This window comes from Aspergillus steynii (genome assembly GCF_002849105.1).
Source record: "Aspergillus steynii IBT 23096 chromosome Unknown P170scaffold_2, whole genome shotgun sequence".
Lineage (NCBI taxonomy): Eukaryota > Fungi > Ascomycota > Eurotiomycetes > Eurotiales > Aspergillaceae > Aspergillus > Aspergillus steynii.
The window spans coordinates 5650933-5671640 of NW_020194399.1; the positions used below are offsets into that span (position 1 = coordinate 5650933).

General features: G+C 49.1%; 8 protein-coding genes across 8 annotated transcripts; 3 read left to right on the forward strand and 5 right to left on the reverse strand.

Annotated features, from left to right (window-relative positions):
* Nucleotides 1-155: 155 nt before the first annotated feature.
* On the reverse strand, nucleotides 156-4994 carry P170DRAFT_454437 (ABC transporter; the record flags this gene model as incomplete). The annotated part of the gene is made up of 8 exons (XM_024851435.1): nucleotides 156-354; nucleotides 406-2335; nucleotides 2400-2665; nucleotides 2721-3780; nucleotides 3833-4073; nucleotides 4128-4425; nucleotides 4484-4577; nucleotides 4777-4994. 8 exons carry the CDS (start codon nucleotides 4992-4994, stop codon nucleotides 232-234), a joined length of 4230 nt encoding a protein of 1409 aa, XP_024708652.1. The 3' UTR covers nucleotides 156-231.
* Nucleotides 4995-5168: 174 nt separating this feature from the next.
* Nucleotides 5169-6054, forward strand: P170DRAFT_349800 (SDR family NAD(P)-dependent oxidoreductase; the record flags this gene model as incomplete). The annotated part of the gene is made up of 3 exons (XM_024843762.1): nucleotides 5169-5214; nucleotides 5265-5507; nucleotides 5564-6054. The coding sequence occupies 3 exons, from the start codon at nucleotides 5169-5171 to the stop codon at nucleotides 6052-6054; spliced, it is 780 nt and encodes a 259-aa protein (XP_024708653.1).
* A 648-nt stretch (nucleotides 6055-6702) lies between these two features.
* P170DRAFT_349360 (threonine aldolase family protein) lies at nucleotides 6703-7764 on the forward strand (the record flags this gene model as incomplete). The annotated part of the gene is made up of 1 exon (XM_024843731.1): nucleotides 6703-7764. One exon carries the CDS (start codon nucleotides 6703-6705, stop codon nucleotides 7762-7764), a length of 1062 nt encoding a protein of 353 aa, XP_024708654.1.
* A 212-nt stretch (nucleotides 7765-7976) lies between these two features.
* P170DRAFT_351403 (amino acid transporter) lies at nucleotides 7977-9602 on the reverse strand (the record flags this gene model as incomplete). The annotated part of the gene is made up of 5 exons (XM_024843866.1): nucleotides 7977-8393; nucleotides 8471-8859; nucleotides 8909-9100; nucleotides 9151-9412; nucleotides 9459-9602. 5 exons carry the CDS (start codon nucleotides 9600-9602, stop codon nucleotides 7977-7979), a joined length of 1404 nt encoding a protein of 467 aa, XP_024708655.1.
* Nucleotides 9603-10386: 784 nt separating this feature from the next.
* P170DRAFT_352525 (FAD-dependent oxidoreductase) lies at nucleotides 10387-11518 on the reverse strand (the record flags this gene model as incomplete). Its single annotated transcript, XM_024843926.1, has 3 exons — nucleotides 10387-11136; nucleotides 11206-11317; nucleotides 11385-11518. 3 exons carry the CDS (start codon nucleotides 11516-11518, stop codon nucleotides 10387-10389), a joined length of 996 nt encoding a protein of 331 aa, XP_024708656.1.
* Nucleotides 11519-12011: 493 nt separating this feature from the next.
* Nucleotides 12012-14489, reverse strand: P170DRAFT_404383 (Zn(II)2Cys6 transcription factor; the record flags this gene model as incomplete). Its single annotated transcript, XM_024846524.1, has 3 exons — nucleotides 14069-14489; nucleotides 13106-14010; nucleotides 12012-13046 (listed from the first exon to the last, which is right to left on the reverse strand). Exons 1-3 carry the CDS (start codon nucleotides 14319-14321, stop codon nucleotides 12012-12014), a joined length of 2193 nt encoding a protein of 730 aa, XP_024708657.1. The 5' UTR covers nucleotides 14322-14489.
* A 221-nt stretch (nucleotides 14490-14710) lies between these two features.
* On the reverse strand, nucleotides 14711-16561 carry P170DRAFT_380002 (Zn(II)2Cys6 transcription factor). The gene is made up of 2 exons (XM_024845513.1): nucleotides 15071-16561; nucleotides 14711-15015 (listed from the first exon to the last, which is right to left on the reverse strand). Exons 1-2 carry the CDS (start codon nucleotides 16375-16377, stop codon nucleotides 14790-14792), a joined length of 1533 nt encoding a protein of 510 aa, XP_024708658.1. The 5' UTR covers nucleotides 16378-16561; the 3' UTR covers nucleotides 14711-14789.
* A 431-nt stretch (nucleotides 16562-16992) lies between these two features.
* On the forward strand, nucleotides 16993-18786 carry P170DRAFT_454440 (MFS transporter; the record flags this gene model as incomplete). The annotated part of the gene is made up of 3 exons (XM_024851436.1): nucleotides 16993-17072; nucleotides 17285-17758; nucleotides 17814-18786. The coding sequence occupies 3 exons, from the start codon at nucleotides 16993-16995 to the stop codon at nucleotides 18784-18786; spliced, it is 1527 nt and encodes a 508-aa protein (XP_024708659.1).
* Between the last annotated feature and the right edge of the window lie 1922 nt (nucleotides 18787-20708).

Below are 20708 nucleotides of genomic sequence, written 5' to 3' on the forward strand. Positions count from 1 at the left end.
AGGGGATTGTGGGGATTCTAAGCAGATAACCATCCGTAGAATGCAGTGGGATGTCAGTGGGATATTTATAGAAAAGAAATCTTCATTATTACTAATATAGATAGTTAGTCTAGTGCATGGAAGCCAATCAGAAACAATGAAGCAGCGTTCTAAACCCATTTAGCCGTAACTCCCGATGCGCCAAATATCCACCATGTCCTTAGTGCTTAAAGCCAGTCGTGGAATAACATGTCAACGTCTTACTCGCGTGAGATAGGTCATGACCAACACCATGGTGAAGTTAAAGGCGATGAATCCGATGAAAACCCCAACGTTGGAGTACCGGCGAGCAAAGTCATAGCCGTATTGGACGTACTATTTGGTCAGCTTTGATGTTTGAGTGTTGGATAAAGGGAATATACTTACATAGGACTGTCCATCCTTATACCGACAGTATTCACAACTGATTGTGCTATCGGGGTTCAGCAGGTAGCCCGTTGCTGTCTTCAAGAAATCCGCCGCATACTCTCCACACTTCGTGCCGTTCGCAGGATTGAAGATAGACACTTCAGACGGCTGGCAGTCAATGGGAAGATCATACAGAGCGTTCGACGTGACGCCTTCGCCCATGTAGAACAGCGGAGAGAGCTTGTAGTACCACTTCCATCCCGCTGGAGTGACAGGCTTGGGCGAGAGCGTACCCGCAAAGGTGTTGCAAAACATGAAGAAGAACCCGTTAGCAGCAAGAGCAGCCTCGACATTCGGCATCAGAGATGCACACAGCTGAGCCAAGCTCGTGGCAAACATCGCGAATAGCTCGTACATGAGGAAGCTATATCCTGCGCGGGCGGGCTCGTTGAAATAACCAACAGGGAAATACCACAGCAACCAGTAAACCATCGAGGTCACAAAGGCGTACGGCAGCTCGACCAGGATCGCCGAGATGACAAAAGTCACCCAGTGGTACGTCAGGCTCTCCTTTTCTCGGTGCACGAAAATCTCTCGCAATCTGACGAATCGTGGCTGGACCTGCAGTCCCAACGGAGGTCCAACGATCAGAGACATGAAGGATGAGAAGACACGGTTGTATGCACCACGTTGCGAGGTTGGGGAATTGAGGTAGGACATGGCATTCAGCAGAGCGTTGCCCACGTTCAGCCAGAGTTTTGAGGTGACATAGTCAGGTTCTCGCCAGTAGTACAGCCATGTCCGCCGAAGGACCACTCGGAGTTGCACATGGAAGGGGGCTGCGTAGATCGAGGAGCTTGACTCGGGAGTGCTAGGAGATGCGGGCTTTTCTTGCTTCTGCCGTCTCTGTTGGTAGAGGTCACTCTGCTGCCACAAGCCAATCCAGTCCAGGTCAACCTCCTTGCGGGCGCCTGCTCCGATGACATCCAAGAAGTACTCGGCCGGGTTCTCGTCCTGAGCGCAAGGTCGGGCGAACTTATCAAAATAGTCGACAGCAAGGCGACAGTCGTTCCCAAGGGGTCCATCGTACACAAGCCGGCCACCACGTCCCAGGAGATACAGCTCGTCGAAATAGTTCATCAGGCCGGCCGCCGGCTGGTGGATAGTGCACACAATTGCTTGGCCCGAGTCTGCCAGTCTCCGTAACAGGCGAACGATCGAGTATGCTGACTGGCCATCGAGGCCAGAAGTCGGCTCATCCAAAAAGAGAATCTCGGGTTTCGATGCCATTTCCACGCCAATACTGACCCGTTTGCGCTGTTCCAGATTGAGTCCAACGCCAGGCACACCGATTAGGGCATCCGCGATGGAAGTCATGTCCAACCACTCAATCACCTTCTCGACATAGGCATATTTCTCCTCCAACGACACTTGTTGTGATTGACGCAGCTGCGCGGTCATCTGCAAGGCTTCGCGGACGCTCTGAGTGGGAAGGTGGATATCCTGTTGTTGCACGTAGCCCATGCGTCCATTGAAAGACTTTGGCAAGAGTTGTCCGTTGAGTTCCAATGTTCCAGTCAGGGCTCCAACCTTCGATCTTCCGGCGAGGGCGTTGAGAAGAGTCGTTTTTCCAGCCCCAGACACACCCATAAGTGCTTTCATGTGGCCGCTCTGAGCCGATCCATCCAAACTGTCGAGTAGTCGTCGTTCGCCGTCCTTGGTTTTGACAACTAGGCTGAATTCCTTCCATGTCAAAGTTCCGTGGTGCTCATATGCCCGACTGAGAGCCGCTTGGATAGTGCTGGACTGCGGCGCGATTTCTGGGGGAACATCGTCTTTCTCCTCTCCGCTCTCTTTGTCGGATGTGTTCCGGCTCCCTGGTTCCATACCTCGGTAGAAGACAGTGGCGAGGCGACCAGCCGGCTGCTTGAGTCTCTCCATCCCAATACTATGTCTGTTAGCCATGTACACACATATGTACCCGCTAAGCAAATGCAAAGAGTTTCACTCACCCGGATAATATAGCGAACACAATGAAGAAAGCTATATTGATACCAACGTTCCTCCATAGGTTCGACTGCTCGAAGCCATATTGCGCCTGCACGTAGCTAGTACCCGACAGAAGGCGCTCTCCTGGCTGTGAGCCGACAATGGCGCAAACTTGGTTCTTGATGCTATCGTATCCAGGGCCTGTAGGTACCATGTCTGCTGGACTGCACTCATAGCTCAGGCTGCCAAATTCATTCAACATGGCCGACTCGAAGCCGTAGTGTAGAGGCTATTGTTGTTAGAATGCCCTCAATCATAGTGGGATGGGTGACGGATCAGCTCACATTCAGGTATCGTAGCCAACCTAGCCAGACTTGCATCTGAGGTGGCGGCACGTAAAGTCCAGTATATAGCACGTACATGTTGAAGAAGATACCCACGGGGAGCACGGCTCGGTTCATATTGGGCGAGAAAACGGCGACCGATCGGAAGAACATGGACAAGGCCAGATGCTCAACATACACAATCAGGAACCAAATGAAGAAATTTCCCGGGGTACGTTGAAAGCCTGTGAGGAAGTACAACGGGATGTTGTAGCAAATGGCCGCAATCTTCCAGACCACATCGGTAATAACAAGTCCGAAGGCGTAGGCAATTGGCCGATATAGCCGGTATCGCTTGTGCTTCAGAATGAGCGGGCGCTGAGCAAAAGTGTTGCCAAACTCGCTCATGGATTGCAAAGCAGGAACAAGAACCGAGTAGAACAGTGCCGATCCGAATATAAAAAGGGACTGGGTTGAGTGCTTCTGGTCTCGGAATAGCGTACCAAGTACCAAGCTCTGAACGGTGATGCATGCTGCTCCGACCAGCCATGAGCTGTAATCGCTAATGATGATGCGAACTTGGCGAGTAGCACACTGCCAAACTTGTCGATGCAGTGGGAGAGCAAAAGGCTTTGACTTCGCAGGCCACGACACAACGGGGCGAGACTTCGTCACCTGAACAAGGGATTGCAGCTGGTTGGCATATTGACTGGAGCGGAATGCGCCCCGGAACTCATCGGGCGTCCTGGGCACCTGGTATTCTCGGCCTTCAACTGCGCGCCGAGCCTCAGGGTCCGCCGACATCGAGTTCAGGAAGTCGGACATGGTCGTCGTAGGCGAGTATTCGAAACCGAGGCTGACAAAGTATTCTTTGGCCTCAGGGATTGTGCCGTAGAAGATCTGGCGACCGGCGTTGATCACCACGACCTTGTCAAAATAGGGGATAATAGCATCACTACCCTGATACACGCTCATTGCCGTGACGCATTGGCTCTGCAGAGTCCATTCATGCATCATCTCCATAAATTCCAATGCCGTCGAGGAATCAAGGCCGTTCGTGGGGTTGTCCAGGCAGATAAGTCTGGACATAGTCTGTCAGTCGAGTTTCATATTAACAGTTGGGAAGTACACACCGTGCACATGTTGCCAGTGCCTCTGCCAGTGACACTCGACGTCTCTCGCCTCCACTGACACCTCGGATGTATGCATCTCCGACCTTGGTGTTCATAACATGGCTCAGGCCAACAAGCTTCGCCAAGCGGAAGACCATTTCGTCAATCTGCTTTCCAGACACGTCTGGGCCACATCGAGCTCTGATGGCAAATCTCAAAGTCTCCATTACCGTCAAATTGGGAAAATGGTCATCGGACTCGCCTGTTCCTTTGAATCAGTACTGCACGTATTCTTGTGGTCCTGCTTGAGACTTACCGCAGAAGACTACATCCTGGGGTCGGTCGGAGATGGTCTCCGTCATAGGATGACCACCCAAAGTGAGTTCCCCTTGAACACCCTTGTACTCATCCCACATCCCTGCTAGTGTTTTCAAGAACGTGGTGCAGCCACTTCCTGGCTTTCCAATCACCAGCACCATCTCTCCCGGGTTCATAGCGACAGAAAAGTCCCGAAGAATGGGCCGTGATGATTGGCTTCCAAGTCTGTTCTGGATGGGACTCAGGATGCCAAAGGCAGACTTGGCCGCAGACAGCACTGTCGGGGCAGGCTGGGACTGTTCGCGAAGCCCATGTCAGCTAGACATTTAGATGGAAATTATGGGTTCAACTTACCCCAGTGCCGCTCCCTTCCACTGATACATGATTCAGTACCACGCTAGTCGGTTGTTGTTCGCCGTTATTCCTTAGTCCTAGGAATTCCTTGACACTGCATGAAATAGGCTCAACATTTGTTGTGCTGCATGAGCTAGAGAGCTGATCTTGTGAAAGGTCTTTTTGGCACTCCATGATCTCAAGCAGTGTTCCGGATATTTCTTCCAGAAGTGATCTTGCTTCAAGCTCTTGGATGAGAATCTTGTCTGCATGTTTAAAATTGCCGGGTCCTCCCAGGCTATATAAATGACTACATTACAAATTCAAAAGAAGAAGAAGGAAGAGGTGCGAGGATACAAAGGAGTAGTCCGACATTTTCGTCCCAGAAGAGACGCGCTAAACCGCCTCGCCCAATCGGGAATTGCCCAAAGCGGTATCGGAGTTCCTCGGACTTCCCGTTTGGGCGCAACCCTATGAGGCTTCTTGGCAACAACTCCATAGAGCCTCCATAGAGCCTCCATAGAGCCTCCATTCCAGGAACAGACGAATGCTTATGCGGACACAAGCAATTCTATAATTATCTTAAATATAGGTGTATATCTTGCCCTTGATATCTCTTCGCTACAGACTTCAACTACAATCGCCCAAGCAGCACCAGCTACCATCACAGCATCATCTACTCTCATCCACTCCCATCACTCACACAATGCCTCTCGAAACCGGACTCAAGGGCGCTCATGTCCTCATTACTGGTAAGAAACAGCCTCATTACTTCCTCGTGCCCAATTAACACATTACGTAGGCGGAACTCGTGGCATGGGCCAGTCCATGGTTCATGAATTCCTGAAAGAGGGAGCCAACGTGTCCTATTGCGCCCGCACCGTCACCAACACCGAATACGATGACTTCCACCAGACGCTTCCTGCCGACAATTCGGCCCGAGCGGTCGGCACCGCCCTGAATGTCGCTTCAAAGGAAGCCATCGTCGACTGGGTGAAGGCCTCCGCCGACCGAGTAGGCCGAATCGACGTCGTCATTGCAAATGGTACCGACTTCTTCCTATTCCCAACCCGCAACAACCAAGCTTACCTAAACCTCTAGCCTCGCCCATGCACATGGAAGGAGAAACCCACCATTGGCAAGAAAGCTTCGCGATCGATGTGATGGGATTTGTCGAGTTAGTCAAGGCCGCCGAGCCGTACCTCGAGAAATCGCCCCAGGCGTCCGTCATCGTGCAAAGTTCCTTCATGGGTCGCGAGTTCTACCGCAGCCCTCCGGCTGCCTATGGCCCGTGCAAGGCTGCTCAGTTGCAGCATGTGCAGGAACTTTCGCACTACCTGGGCCCCAAAGGTATTCGCGTTAACGCCATCTCGCCCGGTCCGGTCCTGTGTGAAGGCGGTCCGTGGGAGAAGTACTCCAAGTTGATGCCTGAGTGGGTGGAGGAGCAGCGCCAGAAGATCCCCTTGAAGCGATTGGGTGGGCCTCAGGAAATCGCCAATGTGGCCGTGTTTCTCGCGAGTCCGCTTGCTAGTTTTGTGACGGGCACTAATATCTTAGCGGATGGTGGGATTCATGTTGGCACCCAGTTTTAGAACGGGAGTCGGGATTGTAAATAAGCATTCAATGTTCCTTTGTTAATAGATTAAACTCTTTTGTTACTATTTCGTTACATTCTAACTCAAGATAGAGTGATTTAACAACAATGGACCATGCAGTTTGGTTCTTTGATAGGAGTTTAGTGGATGGGCTGAAAATATATTTTTCCACCCAGCACACAATGTCGTCCGTCTTCTTTCAGGGTACAGACAACAGTCAAACTTTACAGATGCTTCTGTTACGATAATGACCTGGTTTTTCTGATGAATATGTTAAATAGAGCCATTTAATAGCAATGTTTGGCTTGCTTCTGTGGCGATTCCGCTCGCTTACGGATTGATTAAATGGCTCTAAGGCTCATTTCATTACTTGCATCTTAGAATGAGGCATGATACGATAATTGTTTAACATTTCCCCGATTTAAGGAGATTCATGTTTATGTGCCCGCATGTCAGCAGGTCAGCATACCTAGTCTAGATTGCAATCACAGTTACACAAAGCACAGGGCAAACATTCTAGTGCAGCAAGATATAAAAAGCGAAGTGCAACCTCTCCGGATACTTTTCTCTAAGTCAAGAACAGACTAACCGATGCATCTTTGAGGCTACTCAAAACTATCCTTGTCGGCCATGGAAACTACGAACATGACTAGACATGAAACCATCATTGATCTCTTCAGTGACACAAAATCACTCCCGACCCCTAAAATGCGACAAGCAATGATGGAGGCAGTGGTCGGAGACGAACAAGCAGACGAAGACCCGACGATCCTGAAGCTCTGCGACAAAGTTGCCACACTTCTAGGGCAGGACGCCGCCGTATTTATGCCATCTGGAACCATGTGCAATCAGGTCGCCATTGCTGTCCACTGTCGACCAGGGGATGAAGTAGTTTGCGACCGCACTGCGCACATCCTGAACGCTGAAGGCGGCGGTCCAGCAGCTACCTCGGGTGTAACAACGTATCCGATTGATGGTGAGCACGGGGTATTTGACCGGATGGCCCTGCGGCGGGCAATTCGCCCTGAGTCCCGATATACCCCGACAAGTCGACTGGTTGTGATCGAGCAGACTTCAAATCTAGGCGGCGGGACAATATGGCCGTCAGATACAATCCGTGGCGTTGTTGAGGAAGCTCGAAACGCCGGTCTCAGTTTGCATATGGACGGGGCGCGATTGCTCAATGCACAGGTCGCGACGGGAATCGATGCGAAAGAGTATGCTAGGCTCTTCGACTCGGTGTGGATTGACCTATCAAAGGGGCTCGGCGCTCCTGTAGGTGCGGTCCTTGCCGGTTCGTTTGATTTTGTCCAAAGAGCCTGGCGGGTAAAGCAACGATTAGGGGGTGCGATGCGACAAGCTGGATTTCTTGCTGCGGCTGGTATTTATGCTCTGGACCATCATGTGGATCGGCTAGCCGAGGATCATGAAAATGCGCAACTTCTTGCGACAGGTCTGGCGAAGATTGATGGAATATCAATCCCCTTGAGCCACGTTCAAACTAATATCATATTCATGGACGTCAGCGGTACCGGAATCTCTTCCACGGAGTTCGTCGCGGGAATGAAAAGCCGAGGGGTTCTTTTTGGAGATTTTGGCTCTGCCGGAGTGCGTGCTGTGACTTATATAAATTGCACACGACGGGATATTGAAAGGGTGTTGCAGATAGTGACTGACTTTGTCAAAGACTTTCAAAAGCTATCCTAAAGAGTGAGTGATGAACCACACCAGGAAGTTATTTATTTACATTCTCGCGTAGTTTATGATGTCATTTGAATAATTCAATTTGCTAGAAGGCTTTTAAATTTCGTATGTGCTTCTACTGCGCCTAAAGGCTCGGGAGCAGGTTAACTATAATATTTCACACATATCTAGACCTAGATATACTGCTAGTCGATTTATTGGTGCGGCCATCCACTTCACATATCATTATTGGCACAAGACCAGGCGGCAGAGCCCCCTGACTGCTTGTAGGAATGATTGATACTCACAATAGAACCATACGTGCCCCCGATAGTCAAGAAGGTCCCAGTTAGAATGACAAACACACACCAAGCTACCTTCAAGCACCATCCCAGGGACTTCTCCCGTTGCCCGAGTGCCCAATTGTCATAGAGCCACATACAACCCATGGGCTGGAAGCATAGAGAGGTCGCTAGTAGCGCTCCGACAAGCGAGACAAGACCGCTGAAAACTGGAATACTGCTTGCGATTATATACACAATTGAAGACACAGTAAATGTAGATCCCAGCCAGGTGATCCAGTGTGTTGGGGTTTGTCCTGTGAGGTGTCTCGATCCTCGAAGAATGCGCATGAAAATATGTTTAGCAGGTAACTTTTCTTCAGGTCAGCTCTGAGGAACGGGTTTCAAATCAGAAAATTACCAAGGAAGAAGGGAGCAAAGCTACTCACATGAAGCATTATAACTGTAGAAATGCTAAGCCCCGGTAGGGCAAGGCCGTATGTGATTTTCTTTATTAATGGTCCTGCTGAACCAAGCGCTGGCGAGCTAACATGGGAACCACAGTAATAGTAAATTACTGTTCCTGCCACAATATAGATAGTGGTGACAGTGATCTGGCAGATTGCCAGCGCCCGAGAATAGAGACGCGGATCACGCATCTCGGAAACGATATTAAAGAAGGCCGGCGTCCCGGCATAGGTTAAACAGAGAGTGGAGATGGCTGTCATGGCATCGACAAAACTTGGGCTTCCGAATAACTTGTAATCAGAGTCTGGAATGACACCTGAGACTGGCGGAGGATGACCTTGGACTCCCACAGCAATGGTAAGAATACAGACTAACAATTGTTCAGTTAGATAGCAAGGCTAAAGTTGCAGCAGACCTACCAGCAATTATAATGCTTCCTGCTCCTAACCAGGCAAGCCAGCTAATGCGGGCGAGGGTCTGTATACTCGAGAAGGTAAACCCGATAATAGCAGCGACCGCCACAAAAATGGCGGTACAAATGGCATGGTCAGAGAGAGCGTTGAACGCAATTGAGATACTCAGCATCGCGGAGCCAGAGACGAATATCCAGTCTAAAAGCGTGTTAGAACTTCAACCAGAAGGATATGGTAGTTCTACTCACATAACGTATACGCCGCACCCAGCAGCTCAAATCCCCATCGCCCAAACAGCACTTTTCCAACATCATCAATGCCGTAAACCTCGGGATGACGCAGTTTGAAGACTCCCACCATCCAGTTTGACCAGCTTGTCATTCCAGCAATCACTAGCAGCATTATAATTCCCGGTATTATCCCTAAGGTGTCAAATACCTTCGGCATTGACAAAACACCCAAGCCGATTTGGGTTTTCATCATCAAGGCGGTTGTTCCCATCCAGCTCACCTAATCCAGTCAGTTGGTTTGATTTGAGGGACCATGAATTACTCACATCACGGTAGTTGACATCACCTTCTTGTATTTCTCCAAACACAGCATCTTCCTCGATTACCTTTCTTTCGATGACTTCGCCAACCTGTGACTGTGTGGGTGTGATGTTTTCAAGATCACGATTAGGAGCCATATCTTTCTTCATGGTGGGCTAGAAATCAGCAACAAGACGTGGGAAATGTGAGAATTACCTCAGAGGGGTAGCCAACTGAAATATGATAGTTTTGCCGGGCTGTGTTTACCACATAGCCTTAAACTAGCCCCGTCTATTGCGTATGAATGTCTCCGCTACGTAGAGTCCGGGGTGCGGGGATACTGATAGGAAGGAAATGCTTTCCGAATACAGGAAGGCATCATTGATTGAGGGGGCTCAATCAGTCTAGCACAGCGAATCTCTCAACTCGGCATTTGGTAAGTCCCCGCTAGACCTCATCATGTACTTTTTAAGGTTCCCTATGTGGGCTCTAAGGCTTGGGTTTGAGCAAGTAGTTCCGTCCAGTCGATCAGAATTAGAGCTATTTGATACCTTGCATTCCCAGATTGTGTATGATATGCGGATTGCTCGACGCGCAAGTGCTTCCGTGAACATCAGAGGGGATTGCTGCAGGCGTTCAACATTGAGTCTGCTAGCCTGCCTAGTAATACCAGGAGTCTTATCGATCAAACATCAGCTCATAGAAAGATATGCAGATGCCAAATGGCTCTGGATTTAGCTTCCACGGGTCCCGTGTGCACTTCTCTCGGGTCATTTTACGCGCCTGTTGACTTATGTATTCAACCTTGTTACTTTAGTAATAGAGAAATCTCCGATTATTCAATTGGATCAGCCAAAGCACAAATACTACTCTGAAAACATCTGTGTCTTCCCTTTTATCTCTTATCATATTACCATCTAAGCACAGTGCAGAGTAGGAGATAAACAAGAAACCTCAGAGACGGCTTCTTTGACCTGCATCCCTCTTTCCTATCGAATCAACCAACTCCCTAACTTTCGTGGCCACCCCATAGCTAAAGATATAACCTAGACCTGCAAATCCATACGCATGCACCGTATCTCCCTCAACTTCCAGACGATATCCTCCCTTTCTTCCCGGCCGGAAAGCCACAATGTCCTTCTGTACATTGTTTTCCAGGGTCAGCGGATCAAGCTCCCCGTTAGTAAGCTTCTTCACTCGTCTGAGAATATCCGGACGGAGAGTCTCATCCACACTGCGGTCCAAATTGCCAGGCTGGCTCACGCCTCCAATGATCGCACCCTTCGTGAACATCCGCGGAATCACGTAAGTATAATGAGAGCCTTGATGCATCTTTGACTCTGCATAGTCCGTCTCCGTAAACATCGTCTGCCCACGAATCGCCTCCACGTCCTTGTCACCGGCGAGAGTAAACGCGCCGAGGCCCGACGCGTGCACGACAATCTTAGACCCGGTGATTGCTCTGGCCTCTTCGATAGAGGCTAGTGTCTTGCGGATGAATTTCACACCACGGGCTTCCAGCTTTTGCTTGAGCCATGGCAGGAGAAAAGTTGGATTGATGGTCATAGAAGTGTATGTGAAACCTATTTTGGCTCCTTCTGGTAGTTGGTCTGTGGAAATTCGGCGATAGTGCGGCACAATGGTCTTGTACCAGATCGTTGAGTCATCATCTCGGTCGTCGTAGTATTCCGTCACTTTAAGTACCTTGTAGTAGGTAATGGGGGTTAGAACAAACCTTTCCAGATGCTTTTGGGGGTGTTTGAAATGACATACTTGAACACCGCTCGTGGGGTCTCTGTGCGCCAATGCCCAGAAGAATTTGAAATTCTCCGTTTGGAGAGAATTGCCGCCGACGTCTGGATGAGGGCAAATCGATGCTCCGGCCCTGGATTGTGAATATAAAATCGGTTAGATGATAGACTGGAAATAAAACAACAAATGACATTATTTACCAAGGGCTTGCCCAGTCTTGGCTTTCATCTCCTGGCAGGTCGCGCGCAACAATGGTCACTTTGTAGCCAGCATCGGTGAGAGTCAAAGCGGATAAGAGGCCAATGATTCCCGAGCCGATGATACCGACTTCCATGGTCAAGAGAAGCTGAAACTGCAGATTCAGCACAAGACGCTTCTGAGAACTTATTTAAGGCAGGAAAGTCTACTCAGCTAGAGATAAGCATCCACCAACGTGTCTGCTGTACAGTACGGAACGACTTGCCGTTGTTTAACCTGCAAGCATCTCGCCGTTATCTCCGCATTTGAGTGGACCCCAGTAATTGTGCTAAAAGCCAATCAGCGGAAGAAAATACGCTTGATAGCATACACCAGTATCGTAAAGATCGGCTGACAGAAGGATATACTCCTTGAGTCGTGTCTAAAGCAATCTCAAAGCACGAACTACCAGACTTGTAGGCGTACAACTTGTTCCGTGGGGTGAAATCACATATAAAGTGAGCTTGAGTGGGCAGGAAAGTCTTTAAGGCATAATATTCATTTATATCTACAATTTTAGTGGGTATTTTGCTCGTTCCAATTATCAAATTGAGTAGTACACTCTGGAAATGTCTGCTCAAACTCGAACTTCAGGCAAAGACAGGCCAGCTCTGCTTCAATCTCAAAACATCCATCCACGTCGGAAGAGGCTGGCTGCAATTAAGAGTCCTTCGGTCATCCTGTTTGGTCCAGACCTCGGAAATAATCTCTTTGAGCAGCTTATAAGGCGCAAGTCCACTTTTGGCTTCTCCCCGTTGTACCAGATCCCAGACAGCCTCGCGCTGAACCTTTGTTGTCGCTTCGCATCCGGCGATGAATAGTGGCCACAATGTTCCAGGGCCAGGAATAATTTCTTCGTCTAGGGTCGAGTAGAACGCATCCAGCGCGTGAGTCACTTTACTAATATGGGTTTCCAAAATAGCCGCATGAACGCGTCGCACCCGTCTGTAGAACAGAATCACCAAGGCGGAATCGAGGGCCTGAAGCACATGCGCATAAGGTGCAGACCGTCCCAGAGTGTGGTCAGTATCGGAAGAGCGCCCTACAAAGAACTGTATCACATTTTCAAGACGCATTTCCCGTCGCTGCACGGCTCTTATGACATGCTGAGCCACTGGCAACTCGGCGTCTTGCGCGGCTCTCAGTGCGTCCATGACATTGGCCAATCGCGTGGTTTGAGATACTAAACTGAGCCAGGTCTCGGACATTCCGTACACCTGGTAGCTCAAGCTCTCCGATGACTTTCGGGAGTCTTGTAGATGGATATCGCGCAAATCCAGTCGGCGGTCTTTCGGCTCATCGATGTTAAGGTTGTTTTCAATGTTTTCGAATAACAAGAAGTCGTCTAATCGAATTCCTTGATCCGGAGCAGACACGGTCAAGTGTTCCCTCGCGATAGATTCCCGCGGACGGCAATGAAAATTGATTGACCCGACAAAGGACTCAATAGAGGAATGATCGTGCAGGACGTATGTGCTCTCTCCGACAATGCGAAGCCAAGTATTAATGTTGAACAGAAGGCGGACCTTTCTCGACACCTTCTTTTTGGAAAAGCCTCGGGAGCGTAATAGTCGCTCAGCATCCATTAAATAACATCTAACATCGCGTTGTTGACAAGAGAATATCTGCGCGCGTTAGTCTCATTCATATCTGTCGGGCTAGACACATAGAGCGTATTTCTTACCGCACATTCCGCGATCCCGTACAATGCCATCATCTGGTCCTTGAATTTCGCCTTTTTTGGACCCTCAGACTCATTTTCCAGCGATAGTTTCATGTTATGCTTTGCCTCGGCATATGCCTGCTCAGACACCCTTTTCCAGTAGTCTTTCGAGTTGGGTTCAGCTATGCTTGTTAAAGGCGTCGTTGCCAGGTGTGTTGCAGCGCAGGCCTGAAGGCTATAGAAATTCGCCAGTCGAGCGTGGCTAATACTTTCAGAACCAAGGGCTGTCAGCTGTCCCAAGGTTTCCAGGGCAGCAGGAATATTCAAAGTGTCCCAGGGCGACTTGCTAGGTGGAATGACAGTCAATTGTGGAACGATAACTTTCCGGAAATGTCTTATCAAGAACCCGGCCTCTTTTGAAAGGTCCACGGGCGGCAATTGTAGTTTCATTTGCGGTTCGTTTAATGTGATGTTTTGAAACAGATCTGGGCCGTCACAGAGGGCGTCTTTTGGGGACTGTATCTGCGGACATGGTGTCGAGTCAATTCCGACCTCACAATCCATCAAGAGATCCGACGCGAGACCATAGAGGTCATCATTGAAGCTGAAAAGGTCTGACCACTGTAGCAGGCCGTCCGCATAGGACGATATGTCAGGCGCGACGGTTGTGGGTAAGCAATCATTTGGAGGGGTCAAATACGCAGAGGTATTCGAGTCCTGTGTCCTGGGACCGATATCCTCGATTTCTAATAGACAAGCGGGTTTTTCAAAGTTAAGGACGGCAAACGGACCAACTATAAGGTGGTCTTTCGATGCAAAATTGGGATCGCATGAATATGCATCGATCTCCTGCAGGGTCACATCGACCGAGCCGCGGAGAAGGTCTTTATTGATTGCATTGCTCATAGACCGCCGAGCATGTTCTTCTCTTCGAATTAGCACCTAATTCTTCTGGGAAAATTGCAGTACAGGGTTCCCAATTACCAGTGTACATATAATGTCTGACTCCAACGCTTCCACCTGAATCGCATTTTCCCTTTCTCCTCTTGCCTCTACTTTGATCGCCCTCAGCTGGCATCCATCGAATTTCCTCGGGGTACCCTTCACATGTGAGACTTCTAGCGGTGCATTGGCGACAAACAGGACGGTTCCTGTCACATCTAACGTGACGGCCTCTGCAGGTCTTGCAGCCTCCAAGGGAGTGGACGCGGCGAGTCTCGGAACGGCGACTCATCATGTTGTGCAATATTGCTATCAACTGTTACATTCCCGCCGGACTGACATGCCAAACATCCTCCGGAACTGGTGATAGTGAAATATTTGACATTCCAGTGTGTGGTTGGAATGCGGTAAATGACTGTGGTAAAATCGGATAGTCGTTCCGAACCCCCACCTGTGCCACACGTGGCAGCCGGAACCACTTCCCTGGTCCTTATCAATTCCCCGCTTCTCCTGGAGTGGGGCATAACTTCATCCGAGAATACTTGTTTTGCTGGAGGAATGGAAGAATTCCTTTCGCATTTTTAGATTGGCATATGAAAATATTGCGAGTTTGAGGCCATGCGTACGCACCTAAGAGCCCATGACTTTCTTTGAACTTGAATCAATTTCCTTGTGCTGTTCGTTGTGAAAGGAAAGAAATGGCAGTGTTGTCCTTCACTAGGAAACATTATTGCCACAAATGGCGCCATAACTGGATATAACCTCAGTATGGAATGAAATCTAGCCAATCTGAATTATCAGCTGCATCTGAAATGTTACCCTTAGGCCTTTCCAAAGGGTCGAGACTGAGACTTTCAGAGCAGTCTAAAGCCTCCCATCGCTTTTCAAGTAACCCCAATGCCCTCATGATGTTGCGGATATGGAGAGCATGATATAAGTCTTGAAGGATTTCTTTCACAAGATTCCTATCTTGGGCCATGGCTTCGCAACTAGATATAACATATTATTAACATCATATGAGAGTATTATTGAGAGATTGCATACCCAGCAGTGTAGATAGGAGTGGTGAGAAGGATCCAAGGAGAAAGGGTGGTGACTGGAAGGATCGAGGACACAGCATTCAGGATTTCTCTAACGCAGCCTTGAACCTCATTGCTGGATGTAGGTAGCCCCTGAACCCTCCTATAAAGATATATTAGACCTGAGTATTGGTACGCAGTATTGCAAGCCTGGAATTGAAAGGTTGTTTCAGGCGTGATTAAAGCTTGGTCAGGAAATTTGAGTCCAAGCTCCGTATCGCGGCGAATCATGTATAAAATGGATCGTTTGAGCTCTTCTGCCTTTTGCTCAATGGTATTCCTAGTTTCCACGGATGCGATTCTAACATCGCTCAGTCCCTTTAAATGCAACAAGGAGCCGATCTCCATGAGTACAATGTTGAGGTCCGAAGAGTACCCAGTGTACGTATCGAAGAAGTAGCTTCGATCGACATCTTGCGTTGTCAAATCCCTTGAGGCTGTTCCCGACAAGTTCCCAATATCCGTGACAGCCGACAGTGCTCGTATTGACCGGAACCATCGGGACCAGAGCCAGAAGCTATTCTCGGACTCATCCAAGTCGCTTCTCGAAACTATTTCGGTAAACATAGCTCCCGCCCCATTCACATGAACACGCCAGAAGGAATTGGCCTGGCCAGAAAAAATCTCACAGTGGCACAATGTTCGAATGGTGTGGAGTAGAGGCTGGACTGGGTACCCGGGGGTTTCCAGGTCTCGACGAAGGCAGCGCATACTGCAAATAATTAAATCTGCAACCAGACTTTCGGGTATAAATCGAGTAGGAGGCTCATTTAACATGGTACATCGATGAAGAGCCGATAACGCCATCGTAGCGTAAAGTAGTGATTCGGATTGATGTGACATAGGCAGTATGGCCTGACATATTTGATCACGAATATGGGGGGAGCTTGATATCTTTGAAGTTTCGGTAATAAAGTGGTGGAGAAGCAGTCTGCTAGTTGAGGTTAAAACTGAGGAAGGCTGCTGCAAGTGAAGTGCTGATCTTGCCAAAGAAAAGAAATTAAACCCTCGTGTCCAGTGAGACACAGGCTCGGACTTAGAAAGCTTGTTATTGCTGTCGTGAGAGTCCAGCCTCCAAACAAGACTTTCCTCGTGGTATGACGGTTTCTCTTCCCTGGGAACGCGGCCATTCCACTTTAATGTAATTTTATATTCGCAGGCTACTTCGGCGCTGGAACAACGCCCACAAGTCGGTTTTCGCTCATCGCATTTTTGCCGGCGTCGCTTACATCGAGCGCATCCTTGATGTGAACGCTTGACCGTCGGAGTCATATTCGTATTGCAGGTATGCCCACGTATTCAGGACACTTTTCATCCACCAGCCAGCACGCACAAAAGACGCAATTTTGAGATCAGTCGGCGAAACGGCCTAGTGTAAACGCAGGTATAGTAAGGTGCTTTGGGGGTCACTTGAAAATTTCAAAGAAAATGCTCCCTTGGCCATAAAAAGTCGGACAAGAAGAGTTTGTATCGCAGGTCCAGATATCGGCAAGTCGGCGGTTCCTGCATCTCCTCGACTTCCCGGATTCGGTATAGTGTAATCGGTCATGCGGAGGCACATGCTAACATAGTCGGGCTAGAAATTGACATAAGCTCCACTGCATTACTTATGTATACTTTATCACGATTTATGCATGAGTTTATTTCGGCAGGTATAAATGTTTGGCCAACACTACTCATTGACTATTAAATAGGTCTGGTACTGGGGAGTCTGCCAAGGCGAAATACCTTTCAATTAGTCTCAACTGGATCATTAATCAAACGATAAATCCAGTATACATGCCGCAACCACATAGTCGGAACTCAAACTTACCGGTGAAACTTCGTCATGTACATACGAACTTATCGCTTTATTAGAAGTGACACTCCAGCATCGGATGCTATATCATGGATGTTATGCAATATAACACTACCTATGTGCATAAAATAAACAAAGAAGTGGTTGAGGATAGAGTTTCAGGACGGAAGTAAGTGTAACATCCGCGTCACATTTCTTCTTCGTCTACCAGCTGTACTTAAACCTGGTTTCCCATCCTCTTCCACCAGCAACACAACCCAAGAGACCACGCAACTCAACTCTTTGCATGGTCCTCTACGCAAAGATGAGTGATAAACACTCGACCGTGCCCAAGAGGCCCCCGTTCTTTCATGAGAAGACAGGGATCGACCTCGAAGCCAGCCCTTCAGCGACCACCTTAACAGAGCCACGCCCCGACACCGAACTGGACAGAGATTCAAACCTTGTCACTTGGGAAGGGTCAAATGACCCGGAGAATCCCAAGAACTGGCCTAATAGCCTGCGATGGAAGAACACCTGGGCAGTCTCTCTCTTTGTTTTCATCTCACCCATCTCGTCGTCGATGGTTGCTCCCGCAATGGCCAATCTCGCAGAGTCTCTGGGCATGCACACTGAAATCGAGACGTATCTGTCCTTGAGTATCTTCATTCTCGCCTACTCCATCGGTCCTATCTTCTTCGGTCCTGCGTCGGAGCTCTACGCTCGTGTACGTTTGCTTCAGGTCAGTAACATTTGGTATCTGGCCTGGAACTTGGGATGTGGTTTCGCCACGACGAAAGCTCAGCTTTTTGCTTTTCGTTTCCTCGCTGGTATAGGTGGCAGTGCTCCGCTAGCCATTGGGGGAGGAGCTATCAGGTATGAAGAGCGTGGAATGACACAATAAACTGGTGGTGGCTGACCTGACTTTCAGCGACATGTGGACGGCCGAAGAACGCGGCAAGGCCATGGGTGTCTACACTCTGGGGCCGCTTCTTGGTCCTGTTATCGGGCCCATCGCTGGTGGCTTTATTGCCGAGCATTCTACATGGCGCTGGGTATTCTGGTCTACCTCTGCCGCTGCTCTCGCGGTGCAGGGCGTTGGACTCCTCTGGCTGCGAGAGTGCCACCCGGGCACGCTCCTACGGAGGCGATGCAACCGTCTGGCAATGGAAACGGAGAACACAAATCTCCATACCGAGGATCCCGATGAAACACTTGGCTACAAACTACTTCATGCCTTCGAGCGACCGGTACTGATGTTCACGACACAGCCGATCGTCTTCTGCATGGCTATCTACATGGCCTATCTCTTCGGAATCGCGTATCTGATGTTTGCGACTTTCCCCATGATTTGGACAGGGGTCTACCATGAGAGCCCGGGAATTGGCGGCCTCAACTATCTCTCCATTGCCATCGGATCCATTATTGGTCTCTTTGTCAACCTCAAGCTTGTCGACCGCATCTACAAAATCCTCAAAGCACGGAACAACGACGTCGGTAAGCCCGAGTTCCGCATGCCATCGCTGTTGGTTGGCTCCGTTATCAGCACCATCGGGCTCTTCTGGTACGGCTGGAGCATTGGTAACACGCACTGGATCATGCCCAACATTGGCGCGGGGATATTCTCCCTGGGCACCATTTCCTGCCTGCAGGGCATGCAGACTTACATTGTCGACAGCTACCAAACCTACGCTGCGAGTGCCATGGCCGCTTCTGCTGTTCTTCGCAGTTTGTGTGGCTTTGGATTTCCGCTCTTTGCTCCTTACATGTACAATGCTCTGGGGTATGGGTGGGGAACCAGTGTGCTAGCTTTCATCACCGCAGTCATTGGTTGGGGATCACCGTTTGCGTTCTGGTATTTTGGTCCTAAGCTCCGTGCTATTTCCAGATATGCCGCTGGCTAAAACGACTGGATTAGACGCACGGAGATGATGGATTAGAGACGGTGGCTGTTGCGGGATGAATGATTTTCAGCTGCGTCAAATACGTCCTCGGGATGGCTTCTTGGACGGTCGGACGCCGTGTGTACGATATAATATCTTGTGACCTCCTTTATTTACTTGAGAACTCCACTACTTGCTTCAAATAAGAAAAACATCTCTCTGCTCTCAAACCTGGAATTTTCAACGTGAACCTTTAATGCCAGCCACATCAACAACGGTTTCGTCTCCAAGTAGCCGATACACAGCATACACACTATGTCTAGACCACCGGTCTGATAAAACACATGTGTGTTTCGAGCTTGTTGAGCAAGGCTACACTGAGATTCTGCAAAGTAGGATCCTTGGGCAAAAGAAAAGGGAAACTAAACAAGATACCTCCAGTTCAGGGGTGAAGGGATAAAAGAAAAAGTGGAATAAATCAATTAAATCACAGTGCGATGTTGATATCCAGTTAAGTTTTGCCTTTGCTACTGCACGAAAAAAAAAAAAAAAAAAATCAACGCTTATTAGCGTCTTAACTTCCTGATTTATTTGATGACATTTGCAAAAGCGCTCTGGTAGTACTACATTTGTCAGAGAACAAGGCCAATCCAGCTATCTAACCGGAGCAATTCCTCATTACTAGATTCTTGTACGACTAATCTGTGACTTTGCAACATTCTCCGCTGTCGGGCACTCATGCATAGCAGCTGTATCCTATGCCAAGCTAATCGGCTAATTTATTTATTATCATCACGATCTGTTTTCTTCTAGATTTACAAGCATTGCCCAGGTCTGCAGAAGCCCAAAACACAGGCTGATAACCTCTTCCGTTAATTGGAGCGGATTGAAGAAATGAATATCTCGGACCTGGAATAGAGAGGGTAGGTATGTAAGACGCTGCGCATCCAAGCCTGTCGAGTCAAGATCCCAGTCGTTTGTTCAGCCTGATCGCAATGAAGGATCGATCCGACTGGTGGAAGTACAATGCACTAATAATGAGTGCTAGTCGATGTGGCATTTCATTTTACCCTTACCTGTCATCCCTTGCGGCTTAGCAGCCTCGCCTCTCTCTCTCTCGCCCTCTCTTTTCTCGCATTGCTATGTAACGCGACCGAGCCTGACCATGTCCAAGATCCCGTTCTAGGAAGGTTCTCCTCTTGCGAACCCAGGCCATTAAACCATTATGGCCACCTCGCTCTGGGCATCTACCCTGGCATCCTTGCCAAAAAAGGACCAAGCTCTCCTCACGAAAGCAAACAACCTACCACCGAAGCAGATACTGAGCGAGATCCTCTCGGCAATTGATGAGCAGCGCGATCGGTGCCAGCGCGGGAGGTGGAAAACCCCCAGCGTCCACGGCCAACAACTCCTCATTCGGGATGTGTGCGCCAAAATCGCATCATACATCAACACGTTTGTCGGGGTGGTTGATGTGGCCGTCTCGTTTGACCCGACCCATGCTGCTTTGCCGTGGGCTGGGGTCCGACTTGTGTTGCAGATGTGCTTGTCCGGATTTCATACGTTCGATGCGATCGTGGAGGGCCTAAATGTTGCTGTCAGACTTATCACCAGGGGTGAGATTCTAGAGGCTTTTTACTTTGCTAGGACATCCAGTCCCTTGAGCAATGCCACGTCAGCCCTTAAAGACGAGTTGATCAAGGGATACACGGCGGTACTCCAGTTCTTGGTAACTGCGAAAAGGTACTCCGCAAAATCGCATCTCGGTATGTATGCTCCTAGCATCTTAGGTGTAATAGAAGGTTGTAAGTCTCCTACTCATGTTTGAACCTAGGTCGTGCGCTTGCTGCGCTTGCTATGACCACGCGGGAAAAGTTACCGAAACAAGTTGAGGAAATGAAACAGGCAGAAGGAGAGTTCTTAAAAAATAACCACCTTGCGGA

What these genes read in the sequence shown, in the direction of transcription:
- P170DRAFT_380002 (XM_024845513.1), bottom strand. Translation starts at nt 16,377, where the DNA reads ATGACTCCGACGGTCAAGCGTTCACATCAAGGATGCGCTCGATGTAAG. An exon ending in ACTCCTATCTACACTGCTGG is followed by an intron (nt 15,016 to 15,070) that starts GTATGCAATCTC and finishes TGTTATATCTAG; the next exon opens with TTGCGAAGCCATGGCCCAAG.